The 24,541-nt window shown below is 43.0% G+C and overlaps 1 protein-coding gene across 4 annotated transcripts in view; it reads right to left on the bottom strand.

Annotated features, from left to right (window-relative positions):
* The window catches only part of cadm1a (cell adhesion molecule 1a), a 332,738-nt gene extending 313,043 nt beyond the window's left edge, over positions 1 to 19,695 (bottom strand). For 2 of the 4 annotated variants that reach the window (XM_069709758.1, XM_069709759.1), the window contains exon 1: positions 19,543 to 19,693. In XM_069709758.1, coding sequence (XP_069565859.1) covers positions 19,543 to 19,615 — 73 coding nt within the window. In that variant the 5' untranslated portion in view covers positions 19,616 to 19,693. Of the gene's footprint in view, positions 1 to 19,542 lie in introns of all 4 variants that reach the window. The other 2 variants (XM_069709756.1, XM_069709757.1) reach the window with 2 other exon arrangements.
* Positions 19,696 to 24,541: the final 4,846 nt, after the last annotated feature.

Below are 24,541 nucleotides of genomic sequence, written 5' to 3'. Positions count from 1 at the left end.
CTTCATCCAGAAACATGGAGATTTCATCAGAAAGGATTGTGAATAACCAACTGAGGCCAAATGTCAAGGTGTTTTTCTCCTTTCCAAACTTTGTATTTTACACATTTGCACTAATTTAAAGCCACCGAGGACCGAACGAGGATCGTCGTCGCCACTTTCCTCCCCTCCCACCTTTTCCAGACGAACCCGGGTCGCACATCCTCACCCGTTTTCTCATCTCAGAGACCTCACTTCCATTAAACGACAAGATTGAATTAATGTCTTCTAATAGGCCCGTAAGTAGCTTTCTGAAAGCTGACACCAGACGAGAGAGAGCAAGCAGCATCATGCTAATGAATGTGTACATAGCGCTCCATTTTGGTTGAGAGGAAAAGAAAAAAAAAGCGAAGCGAAAAGCATCACGGCTCGGGCCATATTTCTATCAGCTGAGATAAGCGTACCGTGGTGTGAACGCCGCCACAAAGTCTTGGAGATGATTAATATTTGATGATGGCTAAGTGCAGGGAAGGAGCCATAAAGGTTTAGTTTGCGGTTTGTGGAGGCGTGAGCAAATGTTATGTGACTGGGAGGAAAGGTCACCTTTGTTTGGCGTCAGTGGAGGTCACCGCCGAGGTCTTTCCCTCTTTTGTTTATGGTGCATTCATAACATCACCTTCCAACGACGTATTTAAAACCTGCAGGGTGCGCTTCGGTTTATTTGCTCGCAATTTGAAAAGTGCGGATCTTCAAGGACGGCAATAATGAGGAATCGTAACGGCGAGATTAGAGCAGTAAAAAAGAAGGATTGAAATTAAAGGACCTAACTACATTAAAGGTCAACAAATAAAGTTTCGGGTTAGTTGGGTAAGTTTCGTCACCACGACAAAACCAGATGTGGAGATTTCAAATACTAATAAAAAACAACAGATGTTATCGTGTTGAATAATCTGCAAAATCCAAGCAACCTTTTTTTTTTTTTTTTGCCTCCGAAATATTAAGATATGAACAGATACTTAACGAACAATCTCACATTTTAAGTGATGCGACGTGTTGTTGCAGGGACACAGTCCAACAGACCTTAATACAGTGAGTTGGCAACAGTGCAGAGCCTATTAGCAATAGATTTATTTCAACCAGGTGGGGGTTGTAGAAGAGTGGAATCAGTGAAATATCGAGCGTCTGGCTGCATCTCCATAATACCGCATAGACTCGGTGCATTAATTCAAGCAGTCTAGACATGTTGGTTTTCTTGCAGCTGTGTGTGGAGATTCAAAGAGGTCAGATCATTCTTACTGTGTCTTTTTCTTTTTATGTACAGGCTAAAGGGCAGCCCAGTATGTCTATGAAGCACTAAAAAAAACAAAAAAAACAACGGACATCTAAAAGCAGTTACTGGCTGAAGTACACACTTTAGCTTTGAGCATGAATTTGAGCAGACAGCGTGAGCAGCGTTGTATAATATAACTATGAATATTGAAAAGGTTGACACTACTCTGCCCTGAATTTATCCGAGAACCAAAACAAGGAGCTGAAAGCTGCTAAAAGCTGCAAAGGTTTGTTGATTCTCAGTGGGATTTGAAGTGCGAACGGCCATTTTACATCATCCGATCCGATGTTTACATCAAACGCACTCGTCGAAAACAAGGTCGGGAGTTTTATGTCGAAGGTATCTGACTTGAAATACAGATAACCTGCAGTTATTATTGCATTTTTCAAACTTTCTACTTGCAAAACTTCAGGAAAGTTGAGCAAAAGTCACATTTTTAATAAGTAAGGTGCTTTTAAAAAGCCGTCAACTGACTGAAATGAGAACAATTTTTGTATTTAAAGTAGAAAATGTCTCAACTTTAAAAATGTAAACATTGTTTTTTTGACTGCGTTACTTCATAAAATGAACTCTTTGTAAGGATTTTCTATGTTTTAACAAGTGCTGCAGTGCTTTTTCTGCATATCTGTAAGGATGTTAGTCTCCATTATTATCGTGCTGTGGCTGATGGCTGCAGGCTATGCATATGCATGCGCACACAGGCAGGTGGTGGAAACACTACGGAGAGCTGAGGCTAGCTGCACCGTTTCCTCCATCCCAGAACATCCTGCTGCTGCATTGACGGCGATGCAGAGGATGGAAAATTACCAGGCGTCCTCTCCACAGACTGATTATCCTGAATAAGACCAGCCACGGTGCACCATAATCCCCCCTGTTTCTGGGGAGGGGGAGGGCTCTGATTGTAGGAAACTTTAATAAAACAAAACTTCAGAGGAGGCCTGCGGCGTGGGAATGCACCGGGTTGGGCGGAAACTCAGCATATATGATCTATCAGTGGTCTATCCTCTTTTGAAGTTTGAATACACAGAAATTATTAATTTATATTTAATCACAAGAATCTGCATTTATGAATCAAGAACGCATCAACTCAGCCCAGTAACACAAGCAGTTAGAAAATATTACAGGAAGAAAAAAACACACAAAAAAACAAGTACAGACTTATACTTTGCTTAAATTTAATTATTTGATTGTCTGAATTTCTATTAATTTACTGTGAAAGTTTGTTTGCCTTCCCTTTTATTTGCGTTTGTCTAATTATTTAGAGCACTGGGCAGTTTCCGTTAATTAGTTACCTTCCCTCCGAAGTACCAACGTATATATCATTGAGAGCGCACAGGTGTGTCTGAGCTGCTAATTTGAAAATGGGAGCCAGGTTTGACTGCTGTGAGAATAATCACTCCATCTCACATTAAACTTCCCCCCCGCATTAAATCCCGCCACTAGAAACAGCAGGCTGGAGTTTCCACACCTGATCTACAGTATGAAGTTACAACGTTTAATCACGCCGACGGTCATAAAGGAGCCGGGACTTTACAACCCTGTTGCCTAAAAAGTTGGGACGCCGTAGAAAGTGGAAATAAAAACAGAATGTGGTGATTTACAAATCATGCAAATCCACGTAAAAACATAAATTAAAGTTTAAATTTGATGGCAGCAACATGCCTAAAAAAAAAAACGTTGGGGGGGGGGGCATGTTTACCGCCGTGTTGCATCACCTCTTCTTTTTACAACACTCTGCAAACCAGTTGCTGGAGTTTTGAAAGTTTTCCCATTCTTGTCTGATGGAGGATTTCAGTTGTTGATGTCTTCACAACACACAAACCTCCATCAGAAAACATCTACTCTGTTAAACACTTAATTTAAAGTTATATCCCGATGTGACAGTCTGATAGTGTTTTAAAGCCGTTTCTCTCCACATAAAAAATGCACGAGTGCAAATTAATATCTTTAAATTTAACTGGGCTGATTCTAAAAACTGAGATCAGCTTAAAACAGTCTAAGTGTAAAATGTGAGCGTTTTTGCAAGCTGGTAAATCCAGCCCTGAAATACTGGAGAAGGTCATCTGAACAATATTAGCTCGACTGAGAGCCCTAAATTTTCAAAAAAATAATTAAACAAATCAAATTAATTAAGCGGATAAATGAAATAAAGCAATCAGTATGGGGAATGCAACCTCGGTGTCCTTGATGGCAGCGACACTGTTGATGACTCAAACTCAAAGAGGGTTTGGAAGCAGGTTTGGTTAAATAAAGTGTCTGTAAAGCTGCTTACTGACAGAATAGAAGAAACAAAACCCTTTAAAGCCCGATACGCTACGACTCCCAACATGATCTAAACGACGGCAAGGTCAAGCAGCACACACAAACACAAACACACATAAATACTCCAGTGCTAAAATGGATTAAGATAGAGGGACGGTTAAGTAAGCAGTTAGCAGGAACCTCCTGATCTACTTCAAGAAATGTCTTTTAAAGATCAATCCCAAGCCTGAAGGTCAACATTTACTGCCTGAATAAATAGCAATGAAAAGCCCGCTTCAGCTGCCATTAAACAAAAGTCCAATTGTTCCAACCGCTCGTTAATTTCAGTGGGAAACGCATTGTCCGTCTGTAAGCCACAGCAAATTAGTGGCTGGCACCAACTCCAAATCATATAGGAAGTAGCTGTGTCAGCATTCGCCCGGCGGCTTCAGTCTGTGCGGTGTAGCAGGGATCAGAGAGGGATATTCAGCTTTATGAAGCAATCAAAAGAAATACATCCCCGACTCATTCTGTTGCCGAGCAGCAGTCCGTTTCTAGATTCAGAAAGTCTTAGTCATGATACCGGGTCTTAATTAAAAGGGCAGACTCACCAAGGGGCCTCTGAACTCTTCTGCATTTTGAATGAATGAATGTGTTTGAAAACGCTCATTCTGTGGGAGTTGACTTCATAAATTAGTCAGCAGCATTCATCAATGTGTTATTCGGCAAATACTCTATATTACGGCGTGCAGAGCGAGGTCAGGACCGACCCGAGGAATTCTGTCCCGGGGAGGAACTTCATTAGAGCGGCCTCGATGAGGAGGAGGTATGCGTCGAGTCGAGCGAGACGTAGAAACAGAACAGCGCGTGGAAGGCAAAGTACGGCGACACTCGGATGCTACGTTCCCTTAGCGCACTCAAAACATAGTGCCCACCCGCCAGCATACCTGCAGCTTTAATTATTCTACCCTGAACTCAATGGGTGTAACGCACACGTCAAACATACCCACCAGCAGCCTGGTGGCTCATAGTCAGCTGCAGCTTTCTCAGACGCCTTAATTTGGAAATTCTTTGGCCCCGCCCCCTTCCTCTACGTAGCCAAGATGCAGACCGTATGAGGGTGGATAGTTTCCAGCTTTTCACACTTTTTTTTTTGGGGGGGGGGTTGTTTTGAGTGCATCGTCCTGCAGGTTTCTGTACTTGACAGCGTGGACATAGTTAATGCACCTAAAACAGTGAGTGTCAGTACACAAGTACGCCAACAGTCTTTGTGACGGTTATATTCACGGTGTAAAAGGTCGTCTCATTAAAATGGTGAATCTACTAGATCACAGACTTTGCTTTAAGAAGCAGATGTGTTTTTCTACAATACTCTTTAAAAATTAAACAAAAAATACAGAACAAATCTCAAACACAAGCTGCAATTGAAAGAAAAATGAATAAAACGTACAAACTATCAAATATGAAAGACCAGAAAACGAATCTGAGCTTTAACCGGCAGCTTTTAGTTCTTGACGTTTGGACTTACAGACACGTATCTGTCAGTACGACTCAGAAACTCTGACGGTTCAACTCTCTGCAGTGGAAATAGACAACAGACCATCACAGGTGAGTGTCAGGTAGGATCTATCCCAGCATTCACTGGGCACCAACACGGGTTTATCAGCCTCTGTTGTTCCATCTTCAGTTCAATTAATGTTTTATTGCAGCCATCTTTAATAAGTGACGGGTAAAGTAGTCCAGGACCTCAGTAAAACTTGTTGTCTGCTGATTAACCGTGGTCGTCTTGACATTTAATTAAAACAGCTCATCCCAGTCCACTACCGCTTACTAATGAGTCACTGCCTTTCAAATCGGTGTCATTAAAAAAAAAAAATTTTTAAAAAAAACTCTTTGAAATATGAAAAAACTCGGTAGGACACGACGAGCACAAAAACAAACGCGGTCTTCGATCCTGACATCGTCCCTTCGCTAAATCTTCATCCGCCTCTCGTTGCGTGGATGATATTTCAGACGGGAGACGAGTACTTCTACCTGTAAATTATCGACGCGGCTTCACGTGATCACGTGTTCGAGAACCGACCGCACGAGGTTTCTGGCTTTTGTGTTGGAGTGAATTGGCAGCAGATCAAATGGAGAACGTGCGGCGGCGCCGGACCTGCTGTCACAGTCTACTACCTTTTGCCATTATTCCTCCGAAATGACCCGCAGTTGCCATTTTTTTTTTTTCCCCAAACGTTAATGTGACAACATAGAAGGCAGACTGACATGGCCGTTACACCCAGCCTTTGATATTTCTGCTCTGAAATGACCCTCCCTTGTCATCTCTCAGCACATTAGTCTGACAAAATAGAAAGGAGATTGAAGTGGCACCATCTGTGGATGACAGAGGACGGATGCAATGAATTGATTTTTACCGTCTGATGTGCTCTTTCCCCACTGCGACTTTCTTTTTTAGGACATTACTGACAGCATATTTTAACATATTAAAAAGCGGCGGCCTTTGTGTTAAATTTTATTTTTGGGGTATAATTAGAAACAAATTTTAAATCTAGTCAAAACATATTCATACAAGCATAAAACATAATGTCTGTTTTTTTTTTGAAGCAGCAGATGAATTAACCTTGAGCGGATTGCATCTCTGACCCACTGGACTTCGGCAATCACATAACATGTCGTTCTGCGTATTCACGTGTGCTTCTATTCAAATAAGCATATAGAAATAAAAGATATCGAAAGAAATAAAACATCCTGACTCTTGGTTATGTAATAAAATAAATATATAAGACCTCAGGGCTAAACATATTAAAACTGGTTGCAGCTTCTCATATATAAAACCTCACTGAGACAACCATTTCAAAATTAAACTTCAATAAAAGTACCAACATGTACATTATCTTGGTACTCATATTGAAGTTTAATTTTCCATCCATAACTTGAGTATGAAACTCTGGACATTTTTCACTCTCAAAGGTCGCCGTCATGTTATGTAGCGACCTCCGACCCAAAAAGCTGCACTACGCAAATACAACTTGTACACATCCATATAAAAGTGCTTATTTTTCACGTGGCACCACTAAATAACCTGCTACTACAGCAAAGCCTGTAATACAGCCTCCCGTCCACTAGAGGGAAGCGTATCAAAGTAACGTCTTAGCCTCATGTCACGTGCTTTAGGGAAACAAAACCATGTGGAAACCAACGTGGTTAGGATTAGGGAAAAAAAACTAAAAACTTTTGGTTGGGTTCGGGAAAAATCACATGGCTAACATTGTTAGGGGAAAAAAACAACTCGCAAAGACACCTTTTTTTTTTCTTCTCACGTCTAGACGTTGCTAGGTGCGTCAAAGACAGGCTTCCCCCTAGTGGACGGGCGGGTGTGTTACACCTTTCACCGTGATACCAGGCAGCACTGTACCATTGGTAGATAGAAACTATCAGTATATTTAAGCATAAAAAGATATTATTAAAAGATCATATTTAGGTGAAACAACCAAATATAGCTGACAGATATTTTTCACAGGTGCAATCCGAGACAACACTACACCTGTCGAAATTCACAAAATAGACAAGTAAGTGCACTAACATGTAAGCGTACTCGATTTAACACACAGCAGGGGGGATGTTAGGGAGAAGGTGGGCGTGAAACTGCCATTTAAAAGATCAATTTTACAATAACTGTGGGGGGGAAATAAAAACAAAACAGCAGAGTTATCGTACAGTGAAACAACAGCAATACGAATTATTCACACACACACACACACACACACACACACACACACACACACACACACACACACACACACACACACACACACACACACACACACACACACACACACACACACACACACACACCTTTGCTGAAGTGGTTTTAAATGCCTTTGGCCTAGATTGCATTAATTGTGCTATTCAATTCCACAATAAAGAAAGTAACTTCTTGTTGCACAAAAGTCTAATATAAGAAAGAAAAAAAAGAAATCTGTGCGATACATCACGGTGTTTTATGGCTTAGAGCACAGACTGAGCCTTGTGAAGGTCCAGTTAATAGCCGATCACTGCGGTGTGGGAGGTAGAATAATGTATGTGGAGCAAAGCACGGCGCTCGCATTGTTCAACAGGTCAGAGGGCGCACGGAGGATGTACACAGACAGACATGCTAAGTGGCTACGTAGGTGGTGCTAAGCAAACATATCGTCTCAGAGCAGAGGCCTGGATCACGAACTGCTGGAGTTATTGTATGTAACCTGAGGAGCTTCCTCGATGCTGGTGGTCAATCACTGTTTACAGAATGAAAAAAAATGAAAAAAAATAAACCTTTAAGAGTGTGCATATATGTTGTAATTGTACTGCTGCTACTACTGAATGCGGAAATAGTCATTATACAACAGGCAGCTCTGACCCAGAGATCTGATTGGTCAAAATGTACATTTGGAGAGTCCTCAGACCGGCGTGACATCACACCCTGCTCATCACTAGAAATATCACTTCACCTCCCCAATGGGAACATAGAATTACAATTGAATTTCATATAAATCATCAAAATAATCTTGTTTTTACTCGTTATATCAAATGTGACTCGTTTGGTGAAATCGGGTCTTTTTTGGTCCTTTTTGGTCGCTCCGAGCACCCGTACCGTAGCGCCGGCTAGCTTGAACGCAATACACGGTGCTAAAATCTTAAAAATACGAGTCCATCGATATCTTTTTTTCCATCAGATATCTTGGTTCCAACCAGACTGAGCTAGCTGAGCAGTTCAGTGTTTCTATGTTCTTTATTTATTCAGTTCGAGCATGAAACGGACTAGAAATCCTCTCTGTTGCTAGGTGGTTGCTAAGGGTCGGCCTACTTCCTAGAGTAGTAAAAACATTGCGTACGTTACATAAGAGTCTGCTGACGCGACTTGATCGTTTTCGGGTTGTTTTTTTTCATCATATCCCACACGTGTTGCCATGGAAACGGAGATCGCACTAACAAGAAAGTTTTATATTTTGAGAGCGAATCGCCCCACAATAAGAATACATTTTGATTACATGTTTTATTTAGTTGGTAATTTGTTGTATAAACCACAATATTACAAGAGAGGGTGTAATATTGCTTAATAGTGAACTCATAGTGAGCAAAACAATCAGTTGTTACAGAATATTTTCAGGCACTAATGAGGGTATTCATTTATTTTCCACTTTAATTCACTATAGGAGACTTCCACTGTTTGTTTGTTTTTCTAATAAATACTGTTATAACCTCCAGTTAACGCCTTAAAAATATCAAAGTCCCAGAATGCAACTTTTTCCTGCTTTACAGGTGCTGCTGTGTTGTAGGTGTTGAATCCTCCTGACTGGAAACGTTCAGATAAGACAAGATTTTCTTCTTTTTTTTTTTTCTGCAATCAGCAATGTAGAGGGAATTAAATGATCCTGGCATGTCAGGTTAACTCTGCAGCGCCAGACAACCAATCAATACGCAGACAGATTGCTCGACTCGCAGCTTCTCATCCTCAACAAAAAAAAAATAAATAAAAATATTCTTATGCGGATTAACTGCTCCTTCACCCATTTTCATTTTCAGTGGAGAAGGTATTAATCTGACAGCCAAGTGAAGCCCAACAAATACTACACACTTCAAAGCAGCAGGAAGCGCTCTGGAAAAACGTCCGGGTTCAAACACTTCCTTTCATTTCTATTTTCAGTCGGAGACACGTACCCAAACCCATGGTGGTTTTACAACTTTCAGTAAACTCCAAAATATATAGTCGCTTAAATCGCGAACCAAATGAACATTTAAGATGACTTTAAAGTCAAAATCCACTGATTAACGTCGGCGCTGCAACAACACACAAACACACCGCTGCCCTCATTCTAGGAAGCAGGTGTCATCAATCCGTCAAGTTGCCTTCATTATCATTTAATGATTTCTCAGCTGCGATCACAACTGCAGAGCCTTTTGTCTCGTTCAGTTACCGATGTCCTACATTTCACAGGAACTTTTCCACCTCTCTCGCAAAACCAATGTGAATAATTCGAAGCATTAACGTGACCTTTTTCCCATCACTAAGCTCTCTAAGACCTCGAGACGGACGGACAGACGGGGCGGACAGACGGACGTCCAAAAAGGTCAAACCTCAAGACAGCCATGACCTGATTTCCAGGTGTTGTTGTCTTGTCCATTAAAGCTTTTTTTTGGTGGGGGAGAGTGATGTGAAGGCACTTTGCTTTCTCTCCTTTCGCTTGACAAATTGGTATCTGTGCCTCCCGCAGGAAGCCATTTCTCCCTGAGTGCCTGCTGCATGCGAGCGCTGGAGGGTGGGTCTGCACAAAAAACTGCTTTTTTTTTTTTCTTTTTTATTATTATTTTGTATTTTTTTTGGAGAGGATTGTTACAAAATGAAAACAAGATACGAGACAGCTGGAGTGTCTTCTGCCATCAAACGCCGCTGCAGCTACATTACTTCTATCGGAGGTTTTCTTTGGACATCTGTCCGACTACGCAAATAAAACTGCAGCATCCAACTGTTGTCTATAGCGACTTATTTAAAATATTCATCCTCTTTCTATGTTACCGCACGCCTTCTTCAAACAACAGCGTGAGAGGACGTACGCAGCGAACTGAATTCAGAGTGTCTGGGATCAGAGCTGATGGGAGAGCAGGGGGCGGGTTGTCCTACTTGCTGAAATACTGCAGGACTGATTAATTGTGTTCCAGGAAATCCAGTCAAAAATGTGCACCTATATCCAGTTATTATTGTGAGAAAAAAAAAAACTAGCTGAAATATAATTAAACATCCATTAAATATAACCTTTGGTAAGCGGGATGCGTTTTGTTTGTGTTTTGATCAGTGTTATTTTCTGCGAAGTGTCGATCTTTTCCGTCAACGATCCGTTAGAAAAGACGCGGTCCAGGTTCAGATTTACAAAAATGACTCTTCATAAATACGACTGCAATGCATTCGCAGACAAAATCTCTCCAGAAAAATATCTATTTTCAGACACCATCCTGCAGATCTTTCCCAGCATGCATTGCAACAAAGTTGCGAGTCAGAACAAAAAAAACAAAAAAGCGGGGAGTTCACACAGGACATCCTCTTTCTAGGCCTCATCAATGAGAAGTTTGCTGCCAGCTCTTACAGTCCTAAACGATGAACAGACTCGCTGGGCAGAAGAAGCTACTTCCGATGCCAACTTGCCTTTTTTTTGTTTTTTGTTTTTTTCCCCTTAAACTCTTGTTTTCTTTAAATATTAGTGGGCAACAGAAGCTGCCGACGCACCGGCTCCGAGGAGTGTTAAACAACAGGACCAGTGAAAGATTCTGTCTTTAAATTGCTGCCGTTATTCTTCACTTTGTAGAGGAAACCTTTTCACTGCCCCGAGTGTTGCACCAATGTTCCCATTGATAGTAATGATATTTTCCTTCAATATAAACACCAAATATGTACAGCTGCAACGATTGGTGGATAAAACCACTAATAAATACAGAGAAAATGATTGGGCGACACTCTGTTTTAGTAAAGCCTCCAGTTCAGATTTTGTCCAGCGCCATCTTTGCTAGTTTGGAGCAGTTTGAAGCAGGAAGTGACCATATTTGGATCAGCTGGGGGAGGAGCCAGCGGTGGATCTGACCGATCTAATTGGAAACCTGACGACGTCCCGCCCACCAACAGCTGTAACCTGACTGCACCACAGACCTGTCAATCAAACAGACACGCCCCCAAAAACAGGTCTTCTTGAATCTTCTTTTCTAATGAATGAGGGATTATTTTCAGATGGACCTCCAGAAAACTAAGAAGAAGGAGTGACTTTAGCTAACAACACCGAGATAACTGATGGACACATTTGATTGACTTTATATTTGATGAGACAAGTTGAATGGGAGTCTATGGAGCCGGAGGCTTTTTGGAGCCGACCTCTAGTGGCACTCGCTGGTATTGCAGCTTAACGCACTTCTGCCTCCACTTCTATTATACAATCTATGGGTGATTGACACCCCTGCTGATTAAGCGATAATGAAAACAATCGTTAGTTACAGGCCTTGTAATATTCATCAATGGACTTACTTGCTATTTTCAGTCAGTGTGGTTCTTTTAAAAACAAAAACACCCGACGAGAGGAATAAATCTGATACTGTACTGTTTGCAGACACTGAGCACGGAGCTGTTTGACACAAGGTAAACAGTAGAAATATCCAATGTCACTTCCAATAGTATTCCACTGGTATGTTCACTACAGTCAACACTGTGGTGTCGAACGGTGTCAGTGTCATCCCTGATGGGAAAAAACGAACTACCTACCATGTTATTTGTCCTGAATAAGGACAAGTGGAAAAGAAAAGCACTGAACCTTTTTCATACAAAAGGAGAAGCAGACGGTGACACTAAATGAAATTAAGCGGTGCTTCACAGCCTCACCATCGACCATTTCCGCTGAGCCCCATTGTTCCTGTGCAGGCGAGAAACTCCTCTGCATCATCCGACGAGGACACGAAGAAAAAAACGAGATGGTGCGTCATGGCGTCTGTCGTTGGGGGCGGGTGGGGGGGGGTCATCAGGAGCTAATTCACCAAGATGTAATACAAGCCAGAGCGTCGTGTAGAAATGAAAGATAGGAGAACCCGGATCACCACCGAGTGTACCTGCATTGTTTTCCGAAGGCCGTTCATTTCCCCCCCGATGATTACAACCAGCTGTAGTGTTTATTTGCTTGAAAGCACAAATGATCTGCATTGATTCCTTTATTCATTCCTGAACTGCCGGCATTGTAGCTATGAATGAAGCCCCCAAAAAAAAGAAAAAAAAATAAGAAAAGGGCCCCAATTACAGTCCTCCAGTCCTTGTGACTCGGCAAGATGGTGAAAGGCCACAAACTGGGCGGAACGAGCAATCAAAGACCACTTATTGTCTTTTGTGAATTCCCCCCCGCCCCCCCCAAAAAAAGAAAAAAAGAAACCAGGAATGGAAAACATCTCTCGCTGTGACTTACAATAGTTCACTGGGGGCTTCAGATTTCATTAGTCAAGCGGCGAGCTGCTGCGGCGTCCTTCATACCGCCCTCCAACATCACGGCTCAGATGACTCGTTAATTCATCAATGAGTGGCAAGGAAAGAGAAATTACATGTTTGCTAATTGATTTTAATGATTTCTCCGTGAGTGTTTAAAGTACTTCCTGGTTTGATTTGAACAAGTTCAGCAAGTATGGGCGTCACGGTGGTGCAGTGGTTAGCACTGTCACCTCACAGCAAAAAAGGTCCCGGGTTCGAATCCGGTCCTGGGCCTTTCTGTGCGGAGTTTGCATGTTCTCCCTGTGTTTGCGTGGGTTCTCTCCGGGTTCTCCGGCTTCCTCCCATCATCCAAAAACATGCACCTCAGGTCAGGTTACGCTAGTGGCAGCCTGCTGCAGCAGCTCCCCCCTGAGAGCCCCCCTGCTGTAGTGAAGACATTTCCCCTCCGGGATTAATAAAGTGCATAAAATCTAAAATCCAAATCCTAAAAGTTGCAGCTTTTGCATACCATGAGGTATTAAGACACACTATAGATTTTTTTATTCACAGACTGGATTTGTTTCCACCTTTTCTTTTATTAATTCAAGCATGAATGCCACAATAATCATATTTACAATTATGCAAGGATGTTCTCTTTAATTATTTTAATTTCAAATTAAAAAAAATGTTTTATTTAAGTAAAATTTAGTGGGTTTTTTTCTCTCAATGACTTATTATCTGTCCACTCATCTTCTACCTTGTGTTACCTGAGCTGTCAGTGCCTGATAACGGTTGCTTCCATGTTGTCAGGTGTGCAGGACTAAACCACCTGCCCGAGGCTCCTCTGATGTTACCCAGACTCCTCCCTGTGCTTCAGTCAAACAACCCTTCTTTCTTTTTTTTCCTCCTGTTTTTTACTGTTTCTTCAGTGGAGACAATAAAAACAAATTTTAAAAAAAAACTTGTTGAGTGAGAAGACGTTTTGTTTTTAAAAAAGGTGGATCTCCGATGGCAGACTGTCCGTTTCCAGTTGACAGCTTGCTGATGAAATTGGCTGAACAGTTGACTGGCTGATTGAACGGAGCCGCGGTTTGCCAATCGTATCATTACCCCCCCTCCGCCCCCCGCTCCCACCACCACCCTTCCCCCTAATATTTGATTTGATTTAGGGGAAATTTCTTCACTACAGCAGGGGGGCTCTCAGGGGGGAGATGCTGCAGCAGGCTGCCACGACCGCGGCGCCAGGTAACCTGACCTGAGGTGCATGTTTTTGGATGATGGGAGGAAGCCGGAGAACCCGGAGAGAACCCACGCAAGCACAGGGAGAACATGCAAACTCCGCACAGAAAGGCCCAGGACCGGATTCGAACCCAGAACCTTTTTGCTGTGAAGCGACAGTGCTAACCACTGCACCACCGTGCCGCCCACTCACTTAATGAGTTTGTATTAAAGTTTTTAAAGTTAGCCCAGGCGTCAGTGTGCTTCTGTCACACAGGGAGGAACTCAACTGGAGCTGCTGCTGTTTCTAAATAATATCAGACCGACACAAGACTCCTAAAATAATCCACCAAACAAACAAATTTTGATAATATAAGTAATGTCAACCGTTTTTAATATGAATCCAGCTTCATATTTCTCTGAAATTTACAAAAACCTTTTAAATTCAGTGAAAGAACAATGATTGTTGAGCCAACTGTCATCCTGCCATCAACAAATCCTGCTAGAGTCGCCATGCAGTCGTCACTCTGCTGCAGAGGAAGCTCGAATGTCACCGACCTGCTTAAAACCGTCTTATTTTACAGCTGAAATAAGCATTTCCTTTTTTCCTGCATGCACAAACAGGGAAGTCTGCAAATATCTCCCTGCTGTACTTCATGACACCAGATTTGGCGTCATTGACTGTGTTCTGATCTGCAGCTGGAAGTGTGTTTAAAAAAGGAGGAAAAGAAGACGGCAACTTGACGAGACAGCTGAGAAATAATAGAGAATATTCCGAGTGTCTGGCGATGACTAAATGTCCTCGTTCCCCACATGAACGTACAGCTGACGAGACGGCGGAGCTTTCCGGCAAAGCTATATATATATATATTACACACAATAAAAAAAAATTACAAAAATTAAAAGCAAAGTGCTTTCCGTGCACAAAGTAAAGCTGGTCATGACATGAAGGCATAAAGTTCATTAAATCCTGTAATAAACGACCCTGTGACGCCACGTCTTGCGGTTGTTTCGCACAAAACTGCAACAAGTGATGTTTGAAAAGTGTTCGTGTCCTTTTTATGTAAACGTGAAAATAAATATTTAAAAAAAAAAAAAAAAAAATTACTTCAGCTCGACTCGCTTCGAAACCGTGCGGCTCAAGTCTGATTCAATCCGAGTGCCAGCAGGCGGCTCGCCGGATGGCAGATTGCCGCCCACGACCCCCCCACCCCTACCCCCCATCAAACCCCGCCCCTCCTCCCCTCAAACCCCTCCCCTCCACTTATTTTTTCCTCCCTTTGATTACACTAAGTGCACCGAGGCCAGATGAGACCCGGCCCAGTCATCTGTTAGCTCGCCAGCAGGGCTGCTGTCGACCGGCGGGGGCAGGAGGGGGACGAGGGGGGAGGGAAGGAAGAGGGGGGTCACTTGGGGTCCCCTCCCTTCAGGAATGAAGCCATTGTTCTTCATTACAGCTGGAGAGGCTGCTGGAGGGTGCAGACGGAGAACAAGTCCATTTCCACACCTGTTTTCCATCCCGGCCCGGTGCGGCTCCAGCAGCCCGGACTCAATGTGTTGTGGCAGTTCACAGTGATAACGCAAAAAAAAAAAAAAAAAAAGGCAATTTTCTCATCTAGAGTTTAAAAAAAAAGAAGAAACTATTCAGTTAATTATTTCCTGTCAGGGCAGCAAACTGTGAACCAGCAGTGTGGTCGTCTGGAGCTTCAGTGAAACCCTGCAGAGCTCCTCTGACACGACGATGCAAAGCTCTTTACTGGCAGGGAGGAGATGAGCTACATGCAGATTACGGAGGGTCTCACTCATGGGGCCAAGAATCGAGCTCCGGCAGCCAATAACAAAACAATACTTCTGATACCCGGTGCCGGGAATAGCAGCCGGGGAAATAAAACAGGATGTAACCTCAAGTAAAAGGCGACTCTTGCAGGTAGAGCAGCTGGTACGAGAAGCAATTCGCATGAACTGGAGGAAAGACCATTTTAATAAATATTCTACAGATAAACATTTTGTAGATTAAATTAATTCTTTATTTTAACCCGGATTACAGTCATTTCAAACTGAAAAGATGACCGACACGTTTACGAGTTAAACAACAGCAGCAACATCGTCAGATTTTGTTGATCTATCTTTATGTTTTTGAACCGAATCACTGCGTGTGAACTTTAAAACCTCAACTCTGTTCATCAAAATTACACGCAAGTAGTTTCCAAGAAAAAATAAATGCTCAGCGATGCTTATTTCCCTCGTGATAAGTCTCCATAAAAATAAAAATAAAGCCAACCTGGACATGTTGACCAGGTTAAAGACTATCTTCACTTGAAGGAGGTCTTTAGGATCAGACCTGAGCCTCCACCGCTGCTCATATCAGAGCTCAACAACAGATGAAAAAGAGTTCTGTTTCTCAGGTTAAATATCAAGCTGCACCATCTTCATTTCTTTCCTTTAAGTTCCCCCATGAAGTGAAGACTTTCCAGAAAGCGGCTCCTGTTTTCTAAAGACAAGCAATAAATCTCCTGAGAGCAGCTCAACAGGTTGGAGGCGGTGAGGGAGAAGCAGCACGGAGGTCTTAAATGAGCTGTCACGCAGAAGGAACCTCAGATCTACTCTGCAAACTGCAACCTGAAGTTTAACTCCAGAAATAAAACCACCGCGTCGAGCCTGCGTTCTCGCTCCCTGTTCCAACGCTAGCTCGCTAATTAGCATTTTTCTTTTTAAATGCTGATATTCTGGTCTCGTTTTCAGCAGTTTGAGGTCCATTCGTAGCTTCACTTTAAGCTTGTATTGCACTTTTTTTTTTTTTTTAACAGTGTAGCTAACATGAATGTTCACCTGTGTCCGTGAGGCTCCGCCCCCTCCGTTCGCACAGCAGGTCAAGAAACAAAAAGAATAGCACGACTTCTCAGTGACGGAAAAATGCACCGAGCTGAAATGAAACCGCTGCACAGGAAGTAATGGATAGTAGTTACGAGACGTAACTGCAGTTCTACAAGTACGTTTTGTTTCTTTTTGTTGTTGTTGATAATACAAGATAATAGTAGGGGAAACACTGGAAGAATATAATTCTTCATAATTCCAGGATGATCCGTCGGATTCTCTCCACAAACGGCAGCGTTTTATTAACCCGCTCCTCCGATCGCAGTCGGGGTCAAAGGTCAAACCCGGCGTGTTCAAACGGAGGTGATGTTCAGGTCGGAGTGAAGTTACGTCAAAGCCCGCGCTGCGACCTGCAGCTCCTCACCGTTACACAACTGCACAAAAACGAAAGCACAGATGATGCTTCTTCTTTTTTTTTTTTTTCTGATTTGATAAGATTGCCCAACCAGGTTTTCAAGTCTCAGTCAGCTCGTGGTCAGAGCGTGCTGCGGCAGCACTCTTCAGCAACATCTGGAAATCACCTTCATTTTAATGATATATTAGCATGCAGACATTACAAGAAAATCAAGAACTCACAAAAAAAGTGAAATTAAGTCAAATGTCACCGTCCCGATATTATTTGTAGAAGCCAATTTGCCTGTTATACATGACTGCGGTTAGACTTTAATAAGACATGTTACACACCTGAGAGCTTGTACTGGTGCGTTATTGATCATTTTTACAGTTTATCGTCTCTAATTCTCACAAGAAAATGAGATTTTTGATTTTGCACTTTCCATCCAAATAAAAGTCTTCTCAGAAAGAGTACCAGTACTAAAATTAATTGCTCCATATCTGAATATCGAATCAAATATCTATCCGTGTTAAATATGAGAAGCACGATTTCCACCTGGTTGAATTTCTACATCCTGTTCGAGTGGCCCTTGAAATTCTTTATGTATTCTACTTACGACAGAGGGGGTGGTGGTTGGGGGGAGGGGGAAACGGCCCATAATGCTTGGCACAATATGAGCTTACAGTATGCAGCTGGATGTAAATAATTGATATGCTTTGTGCAAGTGCGCCCTGAGCTTTGTTTGAAATCAGCGGAGCCATTTCCATGAAGGTACAGCAGCGCTGCCCAAAGAACAGCAGAGTCCTGTTTACTGCTGCTTTGGTGTTTGACGGACCGAGTGCCATGAAAAAATAAAAATACCACGACTGTGCGTCCATTTCAACGGACAGAACTGGATTAAGCCAAGTGGATAATCCACAATGTGACAAATGTCGACATGTGCCTCCCCTGCTCTCCCCATCGGAGGCTCCAACTCAGCGGAAACAGGGTTTAGCCTTTATGAACAGCTTTGCAATGAGTAACTGCAAGTTTGTAATCATTCATTACAGGATGGGCTCCATGTAAACGGAGGCTCCAATCTCCATCTCCAGCGTGTCAATGCGCAAAGACTGAAGAAGCTGCAGCCCGAGCGTGGACTTCTTTCTCAGTAGTTGACGAGTCAACGGGGAGCACACAGACTTCATACTGCCAATATGTAACACACTGCACTTTATCTCCATCTGTGAGAGCGCAGAGAGACGTGTGTGCTGATCCGCCAACTCAACGAGCATCTCTCGCAACATCAGCAGCAGTTTAAACAAATAATAATAATCAAAAAAAATAGCCAAAACCGTCAAAAATCCGTGTCGCAGTTCTCATCCCCGGCAGCTCTTATCTGCGACCTATTCGCTTCCTGAAAGCATCTGACTCACATTATTACAGCCGAGAGAGGCTTTGATGTTTTCATGCATGGTGCCGCTGCAAATCCAGTCCCGGTAATATTACAACAACAACAACAACAACAAAAACATTTTTTTTTTTTTTTTTTTTTTTAAACACAGCCCGGAGCGCGACGGGAAACTCGGCAAAATTAATCTCTTGTTTACCAGCCGGAGTTAAAACGGTTAAGACGGTATTTGAAGATATAGTGAGGACCTCTCTAATGTGTTATTCATTTCGGCATACATCCAAAACAGCGAAGAGCGTTTGGTTTATTGAAATGTCAACTTTTATAACGGATTCGCCCGTCACATTACTGATCTCCTGACGACATGCAGCGGGATGGCCGATGGTGAATGAATCCCCCCCAAAACTGACATTAAATGGAAAATAACTGCGGATTTGTGAGCTATCTTTGCGCCGAATTCATCTCCGAGTCACCACATTACTGACAGGCATTGAATTTAGTTCCAGTTTGTACGAAACGTCAGCACAGTGTCGTGCAGCTAAATTCGCAGACTTTCGAATAGAGTTCGCTGCAGCGTCTCCTCAACCCGCACGCTGCCGGAGCTGCTGCATAGTCCACTTTAACGCACCGCTGTTTTCGGTGATTTCCAGCAGTCCGGGCTCGGTTCTCAACAACAAGCTCCAAAAGTGACCGAGTCCGCGGACACAGGAGGCAAACACCAGGTTGGGTTTTTTTTTTGAAGGTTTGACCAATTTATCTCCGCGAGCCACAAAAGAGGACCACAACAACGGAAACCCTCGAACATCTCGGAGTTCCCAGCTGTGTGGCGGCGGCCGGAGCGACTGAGCCTGTAGCGGGACCGAAAGTGGTGGATTCCCGTGGCAGCGGGTCCGTAGCGCCTGTTTTGGAGACACACGCGCACACACACACGCATAAATCTGCGTTTTCCATTCAGTGCTTCAACTTTTACGCAGCGGCTTTGTTTTTGTTTGTTTGTTTTTACCAAAGAACTTGCTTCAACCAAAACATCGCATCCAAAACGCTCGTTCACACAAAACAACCCCCAAAAAATGTGCCCGGTACGGTTGTTTATAAAAAATAAAAATAAATTTAAAAAAGGAACATTTACACTCCTCCACATCCACAGCCACGCAAATGTGAAAAGAAAGTGCGCATTCCCGTTTAGACATGAAGAAGGGGAAAAGTCCTACCTTTGTGAAGAGCCGCTGGAAACATGATTAAAAAGAGAATAGTCGCGAGAGAGCCGCTGCCAGTGTTCGCCATGTTGGACACCTGCTTCAGTATGGCAGCGCGAGGCAGCTTCACCTATAGCTACGACGGGACTCGAGTAATGAGATGCGAGGAAGGGAGGGCGCAGTTTACCATATTCATCCAAGACGCCGTTTGGATCAATCCTTTTGCTTGTTAGGGACGTGTTTTTATATTTCACACGCTTTCAATGTGCCGAGGGGGAAATAAAAAAAATAAAAATAAAAACTGATTAAAAAAAAATTTAAAAAAATTAACGTTGTTGTGCTGCAGGGGTGGTGAGTAGGGAGGTTTGTGTGATTTTTACTGGATGGTATTCATGATTTGAAAACGTGAAATGACCTTTTGTGTGTGTGTGTGTGTGTGTGTGTGTGTGTGTGTGTGTGTGTGTGTGTGTGTGTGTGTGTGTGTGTGTGTGTGTGTGTGTGTGTATTTTGGTCCTTTTTAAAAACTGCATGGATTATTCACCCACCTGTAAGTAGGAGGTATCTCAAGAGGAGCAGGGTCAACCATAATATTTTTGAACCCCCACCCTCCTCGATGAGTCTTTAGCTGCACTAAATGTGGGGAGAATCAAGCAGTTGGCTGGTTTGACTAGACAAAAGGGGAGCGGTGCACCACCTTCACATGGCTGGGAGCTGGTTCGGTGCCAGTTTTGTTCACTGGCTGAAAGAAAAATCAGAATTAGTGGATCTTTTTCTGCCCTGCAGCTGCACCTGCCCACTAAAAAAAAGCATTAAATATGTCTCTGTGTAGCCTTTTTTTTTTTCTTTTTATCATCATGTGAATACCAAACTTCAGCTCCGCAGGTCCCCAACAGCACGACCACAAACTACTGCTACAGAAACGCAGTCGGAGGGGAGAGTAAAACCTGTCGTTATTAGAAATGTACTCCCTTTTTATAAATTCTCTGGACATCCAGTACCACTGAAAATGCTGTTTTTCCACATTAGTGTTACTGCGCTCCCGGCTCAAAGTTGGTGACGCCTGCTGGTCGGCCCGCTCAAATTGGCTGCCGCGGGTTTTCTGCTCAATATTCCCCTCGCTGTTCCTTTTACAGTACGGGATTCATAAAGTCGTAACTATCCAACGTGTTTGATATTTATGGTTCGAAATCTGGGAAGATTCCAAATCCAGTCTGAGATTACGACTGTAAATCCCCCAAACTGAAGGATCATTTGTCCAGATAATCGGTTCAGAGCGTGATTGTTATCCTCTGGTGTTACACATAATTAAAACACGAGGCGAATCTTTTTTTTATTTCTTTTCCCTTTAATTCAATATTTTTAAAATGTAAAAAAACAAAACATTTGTTTTCACTCAAAAATGAACATATATGCAATTAATAAAAGCTCCGTCGTCATTTTGACTATTTTTACTGTTCTATCTTCCACTGAATTTGAGCATTCGAGCTTGCTTGAATTCAAATCAAAGTTATTTCACATATAAATGATATGTTATAAATGATATATATTGTCATATGTTTGTTTACATGTCGAGAACTGATCGGGTTAATAATCGAATATTCGTAACGTGACATCTGGTCTTGTAGCGACGTTTTCTTCTTCTCCTTGGGTTGTTTAACGGCAGCTTTTAGTCGCATTACCGCCACCTACTGACGGGACTAACGTATTACAACCAGGAAGGTTCAAAAAAAAAAAAGAAGAACGAAAGCCGCATATACAAATAGATTCTAACGACTATTTGAATATTCAGAAACCGTGTCCTATCGCTAAGTGGAAACTCCAAGAGAAATAGACGAGTCCACTTCCTGTTGAAATTCAGACACAGCCCGCAATCCTTCAAGAGAAAGGTGATGTTCGATGCCCTTCAAACCAGTTTTCACAACTCCCACCGGGTCTACTATATAACGGGAGCACCCAACTCTTACCAGCCTCGCAGGTGGTGGGTCCACGAGGGGGTGACCCCGTGTCATCCCGTCAAGCAGGGTGTCGGCCTCCACCAGAAGGCACTTTGCCGGTGAGCTCCTCCGAGGCTCCTCTGATCACTCTCGTTCTGACCTCTCGCCTTTGACTAATTTACCACCAACAATTCAGCTCCGAGGTTCAAAACCCACCGCCGCGCTAAAGGTGGCGGCTCCAGCTTCCCGAGGTCTGCTTGTTAATTCACCCCCCTGCTCCCTGCCGACATAAAGGAAAACCTCGAGGAGGTTGGACGGTTATTAAATGATCGCCATCTTTTATGCGGTTGGAAAGAGACGGTGAAATCTCCATTTTCTGCTTAAGATACAACTTGGAAGTTTTTCGACGGCTGAAAGAAACGACTCCGAAAAATTCACCTGCTGTTTTGTTATGTTCAAACAGTTTGATTGCTATTTCTAAATAATTGACTGGCAGTATGGGCTGGGAGGAGCGAGGGGTGGAGCTGGCTGAAATCCCGAGGACACCATGCCCCGCCCACCTATACTAGAAATCTCACTCAACCCCTGGCCTGTCAATCAAGCCGGACACGCCCCCAAACATGTCCCTTTTTGATGCCTAATATCTAATTCATGATTTAATTATTTTCACCAGATCACTGATCAGAAGGAGGGAATTTGTGATGTTGAATAGGAGTCTGTTGGAGACAGAGCTTTTTTTTTTTTTTAGCCAGCCCCTAGTGGCCCTCACTGGTATTGCACTTTAAGGCACTTCCGCATTAGCTTACATCTACATCCATTTTTTATATTACAATGTGTGACACAGTCTTATGTCAGCCATGTTGATGAGACAAATCCCCTTTTTATTCAGGGTTTATGATTCATGGTTTTGCTGCATCCCACAGTTCAGCCCCAGTTGACTGGTCCTAACAGAAAAAAGGTCCTTAAAGATCACAACACGCTGACATACTGTACTGACGGGCCCAAATCAAACAAATCTCATCAATTTTGAACGAGGCTTAATGATTCTTTATCAGTGAGCTTAATATGTGTACTTAGCTTGGCTACATTACACAAAGAATTTCATATCACATTAATATTACCACATATGCAAATAATGTACTGTGCCTCCTCACTGAAATGCCTCCAGTATGTTTATGTAATCCTACATGCTTTTATTTTTCCATGTTTATGTTCACTTATTTCCTTTGGCCTGTGATGCTATTGTTGTTGCCAAGGGAATTTTTTTCAGGGTGATGTAAGTCTTGCCTTATTTTTAGCCATGTTTTAATAGTGCAGCTCGAGGAATTACAGAGTCAGATGTTCAGTCAGTCGCTTCACTCCAGATTCAGAATTTTTTTTTTAAACGGTTGGATGAACACTTGAATAAATCTTAACTAGTCAAGATTAGCTATTCGCAAATTACAAGCTATATTTATTCTTCCAAATAAAGAGATAGGAGAAATGTCAATCAGTGTCAGCAGTTAATTACCCAGGAAGATCCTGAAAAGATGCAAAACTTCTGTTCCCAACCAGACAGACGTTTCTCGATTAAAAAAAGGGAGGCAATCGTTTCTATTGAAAAAATATTTATAGGCTGTATATTCTATGAAGGTTGAGAGCAATGTACTCCAATGTACTGCAATGTACTGCAATGTATGGCAATGTACTCCAATGTACTGCAATGTACTCCAATGTAACAGCCGTCTTGTGAGGCCAAGACGTCCTGTCTACAGAAGTTTGCAGCGGTGAAGACATTTCGGATTGAGTTGTTTGCGTGACTGGTGTCATACTCCAGACTATAGGGGGCGCCACTGAGCCAGAGCAAGGGAGATACAGGCTCAGTCTGTTTTTGTGTTCCCAAAGCCATACTTACGCACTAACACTTACTATTTTGAGTCGAGTACGGAAACATGCAGTGAAATGCAAGTTTGCGGATGGTGCACGAAAACACGTTCATTCTGCAGATATGTTTTCAGGTGATGCATTCAAGTGTCACGTTTTTTTTTGTTAGTTGAAAACCCGGATTTACAAGAGCTGCCCCTCTGCATCCTCGTCTCTCGCTCTCCAAGAGCGCGTCCTCATATTTACTGATGTCAGCCGGTTATTCTAAGGATCTGCGTCAGTAATATTTAATGCTGCCGCTCTGTAGTGTCTGTCTTCTGTTCTTATGAAGATAGCAGCACAAACTGAGAAATACCGTGACAAGCATTTTTCTGAGAATCTAACTTTCATCCGTTAACTTCCACAAGTGAAGGAATTACAAGATTAATGTGCTTAAAAAATATATATATTGATGATACCAACTGGAAAAGTAGTTGTTTAGTTATGTTGCAGTGAAGGAAAAGTACTGGACGGGCTGCCAGAGGAACCAACTGACCAACATTGCCATCTATTGGCCCTGCTGCTCACAGATCAAGTCGAGGCAGAGAAGGAGTTGTGAGACAGTAAAATGGACAGTGGCAGTGAAATTAAGGCATATGTTTCAGATAAATAGAGGGGCGGATAGTTGGCCGGCGTCGGTGTCCCCAGAAGTGAGTGCATAACCTCAATCCACTCCCAGGTAGAGGGACTACGTTAGGCCAGTGTCTGATTGAGAGGAAAGATAAACAACCTCACACACACACACACACACACACACACACACACACACACACACACACACACACACACACACACACACACACACACACACACACACACACACACACACACACACAAACACACAGCTCAGAGTCAGACACAGTGAGCCAAATGCACACTCAGACTGATAGCGGGGCAGCTGAGGAGAGGTGGTGCAGCAACCGAGAGTGGAGGAAAGAAGCGTCGGGTTCCCACTGGCCTGTGTCTGCATCACGGCGGTCCGGGCTGGCGGTCGGACCAGAGAGCGCTGCTGGGGGGTGGGGGGTGGAGGGGGGTTGAAGGGGTTGGGGGGGGGGTAGGTGGACGGTGCTGATGTCAGTCACATGACAATGAGAATAGATAGGCTATGAGTTTCAATTTGAGGGTTTCCACAGTCAGTGCTTTCCTTTATCGCATGAGCGCGGGGGGGGGGGGGTGTT

Source organism: Brachyistius frenatus, unplaced genomic scaffold (assembly GCF_029030835.1).
Source record: "Brachyistius frenatus isolate BFR_SWC_R1_liver_20210118 unplaced genomic scaffold, ASM2903083v1 Contig_84, whole genome shotgun sequence".
Lineage (NCBI taxonomy): Eukaryota > Metazoa > Chordata > Actinopteri > Embiotocidae > Brachyistius > Brachyistius frenatus.
Note: the sequence above shows the minus strand (reverse complement) of the source record. Positions and strands in the feature narration are given on the sequence as shown.